At 47.9% G+C, this 8,825-nt stretch overlaps 1 protein-coding gene across 1 annotated transcript; it reads right to left on the minus strand.

The window, feature by feature from the left end:
* Positions 1–1,270: 1,270 nt before the first annotated feature.
* Positions 1,271–2,890, minus strand: LOC135119019 (uncharacterized). Its single transcript, XM_064042273.1, has one exon. The coding sequence runs from the start codon at positions 2,888–2,890 to the stop codon at positions 1,271–1,273; it is 1,620 nt and encodes a 539-aa protein (XP_063898343.1).
* Positions 2,891–8,825: the final 5,935 nt, after the last annotated feature.

The following is an 8,825-nucleotide window of genomic DNA, read 5'->3' on the forward strand; positions in this document are numbered from 1 at the left end:
GCCAGCACCAGTGCGGGGCTGCGGAAGAATTTGGATTCCCGCGGCCCCGCGCCCACGTGGGAGGACACAGGGGGTTTTAGCCGGTAAGAGTCCGGCACACCCTCCGCCTCTCCCAGGCGGAGGAAGTCCATGAGGATTTCCCCGAGAAAAAAAAAAAAGGTTAGGTTAGGTTAGGTTAGGTTAGGTTAGGTTAGGTTAGGTTAGGTTAGGTTAGGTTAGGTTGGGTTAGGTTAGGTTAGGTTAGGTTAGGTTAGGTTAGGTTAGGTTAGGTTAGGTTAGGTTGGGTTAGGTTAGGTTAGGTTAGGTTAGGTTAGGTTAGGTTAGGGTTAGGTTGGGTTAGGTTAGGTTAGGTTAGGTTAGGTTAGGTTAGGTTAGGCCAGGTTAGGGGTTAGGTTAGGTTAGGTTAGGTTAGGTTAGGTTAGGTTAGGTTAGGTTAGGTTAGGTTAGGTTAGGCCAGGTTAGGTTAGGTTAGGTTAGGTTAGGTTAGGTTGGGTTAGGCCAGGTTAGGCCAGGTTAGGTTAGGCCAGGCCAGGCCAGGCCAGGCCAGGAGGCCAGGCCAGGCCAGGCCAGGCCAGGCCAGGTTAGGTTGGGCCAGGTTAGGTTAGGTTGGGTTGGGAGGCCAGGAGGCCAGGTTAGGTTAGGCCAGGCCAGGTTGGGCCAGGCCAGGCCAGGTTAGGTTAGGCCAGGTTAGGTTAGGTTAGGTTAGGTTAGGTTAGGAGGCCAGGCCAGGCCAGGGAGGCCAGGTTAGGTTAGGCCAGGCCAGGCCAGGCCAGGCCAGGCCAGGTTAGGTTAGGTTAGGTTAGGTTAGGTTAGGTTAGGCCAGGTTAGGTTGGGCCAGGCCAGGCCAGGTTAGGCCAGGTTAGGTTAGGGGTTAGGTTAGGGGGTTAGGTTAGGTTAGGTTAGGTTAGGTTAGGTTAGGTTAGGTTAGGTTAGGTTAGGTTAGGTTAGGTTAGGTTAGGTTAGGTTAGGTTAGGTTAGGTTAGGTTAGGTTAGGTTAGGTTAGGTTAGGTTAGGTTAGGTTAGGTTAGGTTAGGTTTTTTTTTTTTTTTTTTAATTGAACTTTGTTTTCAGTTAATTTATATGTTTTTTCACATTGTGGTTGGTGACGGCAGCTCGCGCGATTTGATACGTTTGCTGCCGTAACCCAAGATGTCGCAGTTTGTGATTTGAATGCAAAAAAGGGAATAATATAGGATATTTGATATAAATAAATAGGATTTTAATAGATAAAGAAAATAGATATATAAATAATTAAATATAATATATTATTTTAGGTTCCATTGTAGGCTTTAAGACCCGAATATATGTGACGCACGAACTCCGTATAACTTGCCAGCGCTTCCTCTTTCTTAAGTAGTTCTGGCAAGCTATACGGGTCAATGTCATAGTACGCGCACAGCGACTCATGGCGCACTCGCCCCGCAGCGAACCTCGGACAATCTGTCAGCAGGTGCGTCACTGTCTGGGGTGTATTGGTGTTGCAAGGACAGCAGTCGTCCGGAGTGATGTGGAATCGACGTAGGTACGTTTTATGGAAGCCGTGGTTGGTGAGTATTTGTGTTGTGTGGAAGTGAATTTCTGTGTGTTTTCGGAATTGTTTGATGTCGGTAAGATTTGGAAAAATATTTTTGGTGTACTGTCCTTGTTCGCTGGATGAATAACGTGCCTGCCAAAGGTCCAGGCTATGCATGCGGAGCTTATGTTTTACATACGAGATTGGGAACGAGCTGTAGTCAGGTGTTTTGTGAAGCTGAGTCGCCAGTTTTGCCGCGGCATCGGCAGCCTCGTTGCCGACATTGCCCCTGTGTGCCTTGACCCATTTTAATGTGATCTGTTTTGTTTCGCGATGCGTGTGTATAATTTTGTGTATCTGTGTGACGAGTGGATGTGTGTTGCTTCTGTCTGCTATTGCTAGTAGTGAAGATTGGGAGTCTGTGTAGATGACGGTCTTTTGATATTTGCGAGTCGCCCATTTGCAGGCCTCCAGGATGGCGAAGAGCTCAGCCTGGAAGACCGTGCAAGAGTCGTGTAATTTGAGTTTTTTGGTTATGGTCGGTTGTTCTGAGCCACCTGGGTCAAAGCACACAAAAGCAGCTCCCACAGCGCCACTGTCCAGCTTGCTGCCGTCGGTATATATTTGGTGCGTTTCGTCCGTTTCTTGGTGGTTTAGATGGGATTTAGTGATTCTCAAAGCTGGGTGCAGTAGTTCGCGTACAGGTGTGGGTCGCTCCAGCAGAATATCTTCTGGCAAAAAGGAAGTGGTGTTGGTAAGGCGAGTTTGCTCGATTTGATGTACCTCGAGGACTCTGAGGTCAAGTGGAATGAGCTGCGCCAGCGCCAGTGCAGCGTTAGTGGACACTGTCCTGAAGGCGCGGATGGCCTTTAGCGCGAAGCCTCGTTGCAGGCTGGCCAGATCCTTGCGTGCGCTCTTCTGCCTTGCCACTTGACCCCATATTCCCGCAGCGTAGGTGACGATCGGCTCGATGACATGCAGGTATATGGTGCGTGTGTTTTCGGGGTGTGTGCCCCAGGTTGGCCTCGCGTAGATGCACAGTTTGTTGTAAATGCGCGAGGCCTTACCTAGCACGTATTTTAGGTGTCTTTTGAATAAGAGCTTTTCATCAATGATGATGCCCAGCAATTTAATTTCAGGCACGAATGCCAAGTCTGTGCCGTCCATGTGGAGCTGCACAGACTTGGCCTTCGGCGTGAAAGCAATAATTTGTGTTTTAGCTGGTCCAAAACTAAGTTTAACGTTTGTTCCCCAGTTTCTAATTTTTGTCAGGACGGTGTTTGACACCACCTGGAGTTCTTCAGTGTTGTCAGCGGTGACTACGAGGAGAACATCATCCGCAAAGGCCTGCATGTGGCATCCCGCTGGCAGTTGCATGTCTAGGAGTTCATCCAAGATCATGTTCCACAGAACGGGGCCACACGCAGACCCTGTATGCACCCTTTGTGAGTGTTTTACGCGCGCGCACTCCGGCGTGATCCAAAGTGACTACTCGATCCCTGACGTAATCCTTGATGAGCCCGTAGATGTTATTGGGCACACCAAGATTGGCGAGACGTTGGAAGAGTGCGGGCCACCAAGCATTGTCAAACGCCGCCTTGATATCCAAAGAGACCGCGATTACAAGTTTTTTACTCTCTTTTGCGAGGCGGATGAAGTCCAGAGCGGTGTGAACGGCTAGCGTCGTGTTTCTTTGTTGCCGAAAGCCAAACTGGTTGTTGTTGAGTTTATTCTCCGACTCTGCTTTATGGACGACCCTTTTGATAAATAATTTCTCCAGTAACTTCCCGAAGACCGGAAGCAGTCCTATGGGGCGGTAGGATTTAAGATCCATGTGGTCGTCTTTGCCCGGTTTGGGAATGATCTTTACGTAGGCCTCCTTCCACGCTCCAGGAAAGTACTGGAGTGAGAGACATCTATTTAAAATATCTGTCATGAGCCGGGGGTATATCTTTGTAAACTTATGGCAAATATCTGATGTTAGATTGTCCAATCCGGGAGCTTTTTTCGGACTTATGGAGCTAAGTTGCTCAAGCACCTCTTCCTCCGTGAAGGGGAGATCATCCGGGGTGTTCATGGAATAATTGTTGAAGTGGGTGCGCAACTGTCTCTGCTCCGGCGTTTGATCTGGAGAGTCATCGGGGTAGAAGTGCTTGAGCAAGGCGCTTGCAGTCTCTTCTGCATCAGCAGTGTATCTGTCTCCTATTTTTAAGGTGGTGGGAGGTCTTCTCGGTGCCGTTTCCTTAAGGAGGCGATTGGTGAGGGACCAGACGTTCTCTCTGGTTTGTAGCTCGCAAAACTTACGGAAGTTTTCGGTGGATGCGCGTTTCATTTCTTCGCTATACTGCTTCTTTTTGATGACTTGTTCCTCAAGCAGGGCATCAAGGGGCTGGCCAGATAGTTTTGCCGAGTGAATTTGCCGGTGAAGGCTTATGACTTCCTCCTTGAGCCGCTGCAGCGTATCGCTCCACCAAGGAGGCTTCTGCTTGGCTTTTCCACTTCTGATGGGCATCGTTTCCTTGCAGCAATCTCGTATCAACGATGTTATACGACTGATGAGAGCCTCAAGTTGTTCCTTGTCTAGAGTGCTGACGTCGCTGTCGAGTATGTCGGAGAGTGCTACTTCTTGCAGCACGGCATCCCTGAATGCTGCCCAGTCCGCTTTTTCGGTGTTAAACATGAAAGTTGAGACGTTGCCTGTACCAGATGTTGTTGGTTTCTCTGTGTTTATGTGAAACTCTATGGCATTATGCTGTGACGTGGTGCAGCATTCAAGGTTGACCCTCCACTCTCCGACCATATCGAAGGCTTGGCCGGACGCTAATGTCACGTCTATGATAGACGATCGATCGCGCCCGTGCGTCACCGTCTCGAATGTCGGGGTGTCGCCAGTGTTGCAGATGTACATGTCATTAGTGTGTGCTAATTCCATTAAGTCGTTGCCTCTCGGATTTGATCTAGTGCTTCCCCATGCTGGGTGCCAGCCGTTGAAGTCACCTCCAAGTATGCACTTGTAGCGCGATGTAGTTTTGAGGAAGTAGTCGATGGCCGCTAGCGTGGACGATGTATCGTCGTTAGGTTCCACATAAGCGGATCCTAGGTACAATTTCTGATGACCAGTCTTGAGTTGGATGACGCATAGATTGGCAGTCGATAGACTGGACTCTCCCAAAACCACAGCGCGCCCCTGCTTCACAAGAATGCACGCCTTGACGTTAGACCCTCTCGAGTACTGGAAGATGTCTATTCCGGAAATCGGCTTCACCTCTTTGCCAGAGCCTATATAGGGCTCGGACAGCAAGGCGATGTCATATTGGCCATTATAAAAATACGTAAAAAATTCATGAAGACTATTTTTAGATCGATCAATGTTACACTGTAATATTTTAATGCGTTTATTGTCCATAATCAGTACGGTTAATAATTTTGTTCTTGACTGATTTCACTCGAGGGCAGTTGTTGGAGGTGGCCAAGTGTCCGACGTCATGGGTAGTCTTGAATTTGATATTGTGCTGCGAGCAGTTGTAGCACTTGGGTGCGCCTTTCTTCTCGCGCAGAGGGCAGCTGCTGGTGTTGTGCCCCTCTTCCGAGCAGTAAGAGCAGGGTGCCTGTGTCGCGGTACATTTTGCTTTAATGTGACCGAACTGCAGGCATTTCCTGCATTGGAGGAATGTGGAGAAGTCTTCTGCGTGTACCCGTTGGTAGTCCACGCAGACGCGCCCCATGTCTATTATTTTGCGCCATATGGTGGGCTTGGCGATAAGGACGGCGTTGTACAATTTAGGGTTGCGGTTATTTCGCTTGAATGCGAGCCGCAGGTCATCGCTGTCAACAGCGAGGGCAGTCAGCTCTTCATTTTGGCCGCGGATGACGTCGACCAGCTCTTCCGATGGCGTGTCCAATGATATGCCTTTAAGAATAATCATTGGTCTCAATAGTTTGGCTGGTTCAGCAGTGATTTGTGAGGACTTTTCGAGTTTTTTGAGCGTTTCATCGCGCTGTTGCTCAGTCTCGAACTCCACTCGTAACTTATTATTAGACACGGCCTGTATTCTAGACGGTGCGTACGAAGTGGTGCGGAAACTGACTGCGTTTTTGAACGACTGCACTACGTCCTGACGTGTTTGGGACGTGCTGTCGCCCTGCGGCGCAACGATGAGAGCAGGTTTGTTAGGCGGAGGTGGTTTAGAGACTGGACGAGGAGCCGGGGCGCTAGCCGCCTGCGCGTAACTTCTGGGCAACGGTGCGGGAGTGAGTGGTGTCGCGATCGTGGCGAGGTGCTTGCTAAGCTCCTCGCGCACGCATGTAGCTATTTCCTGTCGCAGGTTTCCGTCTTGGGTCGCGCAGATTTCCTGCGGGGCGGAAAAGGTGGGTATTTTAGCGGCCACGCACCGAATCTCATTTGCCGCAGAACTTATGAGTCGCTTGTTGGCAGTCGTGACGCTTTTCCCTTCGGCAATAGCAGCCGCAATGCACTCCGCGAGTTTGTTTAACGTGCTGATGCACGACTCGGTGCTAGTGGCATCTGCTGCCGTTGCCGGAAGAGATAAGACTTCGCCGCTAGACGGCGCCATCGCGGTGTCCACAAGGTTTCACCGGTTCACGCGCTGTGGAACTCTGGGCGGGACCGAATACAAGGGATTTTATAGACGAGAAAATGTTTACACAATAAAACAGAAATTATTCAGAATAATATAAAGTAAGAAAGAAATAAACGCTATTTTGAAGGTTGAGGGGGTTCCTAGTCGAGTACCAGGACGCCGGTGAGAGCAAAATTTATCGCCCCGGAACCAGGACACTCCAGGGATTATATTTCCGTAATAAAAAAATTTTAAGAAATGGGACCGAAAGTGCTCCCCTTTTCCTATACACAGCTTAAATCTGCCTAAAGGGCGGGTGGGAGGGCAATTTTTTGACGTTTGGTAAGAGCTATCCGCACGTGAGTGGTGTCGTTAGAAGCGCCTCGGCGAGAGCTATCTAACGGTGTGCATATGAAAGGTAAGTGTAGTAGAATTTTTTAAAGTTATGGTCAAAAAACAGGTTTTTTAGTACTAAATTTAGAACAAATTATGCAGAATTACAATTTCTATGGCGAAACTGGTGGATTCTAGGCGCACAAAGCGGTCTAGACACCAGCCCCGACAGGTAAGCAAAGTTGGATCGCTAATAAGTGAAGCTAATTAGCGCTAAACAATGGTAAAACTATTTAATCAAAAATAACGTTTATATAGGGTATGTAAGGATATAAAAGTGTATTTATTTCGCACCTAGACAGTATATAACGTGTCTAGGGGTTGGACAGAGCCAAGGTAAGATGATTAGAAGCGAAAACAACGCAGAAATACGAGGTTTTTTCCAAACGTGTCTTCAGATGTATGGCGGTTTTGTTCAGTACAGGTAAACTTCCGGTGAGTATGAAAATCGATGATAAGGCAATTTCTCACGTTTGGTAAGAGCTATCCGCACGTGAGTGGTGTCGTTAGAAGCGCCTCGGCGAGAGCTATCTAACGGTGTGCATATGAAAGGTAAGTGTAGTAGAATTTTTTAAAGTTATGGTCAAAAAACAGGTTTTTTAGTACTAAATTTAGAACAAATTATGCAGAATTACAATTTCTATGGCGAAACTGGTGGATTCTAGGCGCACAAAGCGGTCTAGACACCAGCCCCGACAGGTAAGCAAAGTTGGATCGCTAATAAGTGAAGCTAATTAGCGCTAAACAATGGTAAAACTATTTAATCAAAAATAACGTTTATATAGGGTATGTAAGGATATAAAAGTGTATTTATTTCGCACCTAGACAGTATATAACGTGTCTAGGGGTTGGACAGAGCCAAGGTAAGATGATTAGAAGCGAAAACAACGCAGAAATACGAGGGTTTTCAAACGTGTCTTCGGGTTGGGTTAGGTTAGGTTAGGTTAGGTTAGGTTAGGTTAGGTTAGGTTGGGTTAGGTTGGGTTGGGTTGGGTTAGGTTGGGTTGGGTTGGGTTAGGTTAGGTTAGGTTAGGTTGGGTTGAGGTTAGGTTAGGTTAGGTTAGGTTAGGTTAGGTTAGGTTAGGTTAGGTTAGGTTAGGTTAGGTTAGGTTAGGTTAGGTTGGGTTAGGTTAGGTTGGAGTTGGGTTAGGTTAGGTTGGGTTGGGATTACAGGTTAGGTTAGGTTAGGTTAGGTTAGGTTAGGTTAGGTTAGGTTAGGTTGGGATTAGGTTAGGTTAGGTTGGGATTGGGTTAGGTTAGGTGGGTTAGGTTAGGTTAGGTTAGGTTAGGTTAGGTTAGGTTAGGTTAGGTTAGGTTAGGTTGGGTTAGGTTGGGTTGGGTTAGGTTGGGTTAGGTTGGGTTAGGTTAGGTTAGGTTAGGTTAGGTTGGAGTTAGGTTAGGTTGGGTTGGGTTGGGTTAGGTTAGGTTAGGTTAGGTTAGGTTAGGTTAGGTTAGGTTAGGTTAGGTTAGGTTAGGTTGGGTTAGGTTAGGTTGGGTTAGGTTGGGTTAGGTTAGGTTAGGTTGGGTTAGGTTGGGTTAGGTTAGGTTGGGTTAGGTTGGGTTGGGTTGGGTTAGGTTGGGATTGGTTGGGTTAGGTTGGGATTGAGGTTAGGTTGGGATTGGGTTGAGTTAGGTTAGGTTGAGTTAGGTTGGGATTAGGTTAGGTTGGGATTGGGATTGGGATTGGAGTTAGGTTGGGTTGGGTTGGGATTGGGTTAGGTTGGGTTAGGTTGGGATGGGATTAGAGTTGGGTTGGGATTAGGTTGGGATGGGATGGGTTAGGTTGGGATTAGGTTGGGTTAGGTTAGGTTGGGATTGGGATTGGGTTGGGTTGGGTTGGGTTGGGATTCAGGTTAGGTTGGGAGTTGGGATTGGGATTGGGAGTTGGGTTAGGTTGGGTTGGGATTGGGTTGGGTTGGGATTAGGTTGGGTTAGGTTAGGTTAGGTTAGGTTGGGTTAGGTTGAGTTGGGTTGGGATTCAGGTTGGGTTGGGTTAGGTTAGGTTGAGTTAGGTTAGGTTAGGTTAGGTTAGGTTGAGTTAGGTTGGGTTAGGTTGGGTTGGGTTGGAGTTGGTTGGGATTAGGTTGGGTTAGGTTAGGTTGGGATTAGGTTAGGATTGGGATTGGGTTAGGTTAGGTTGGGTTGGGTTAGGTTAGGTTGGGTTAGGTTGGGTTAGGTTGGGTTAGGTTAGGTTGGGTTGGGTTGGGTTGGGATTGGGTTAGGTTGGGATTAGGTTAGGTTAGGTTAGGTTGGAGTTGGGTTGGGTTGGGATTGGAGTTGGGTTGGTTAGGTTAGGTTAGGTTAGGGTGAGTTAGGTTAGGTTAGGTTAGGTTAGGTTA

Source organism: Helicoverpa armigera, chromosome 28 (assembly GCF_030705265.1).
Source record: "Helicoverpa armigera isolate CAAS_96S chromosome 28, ASM3070526v1, whole genome shotgun sequence".
In the NCBI taxonomy this organism is placed as follows: domain Eukaryota; kingdom Metazoa; phylum Arthropoda; class Insecta; order Lepidoptera; family Noctuidae; genus Helicoverpa; species Helicoverpa armigera.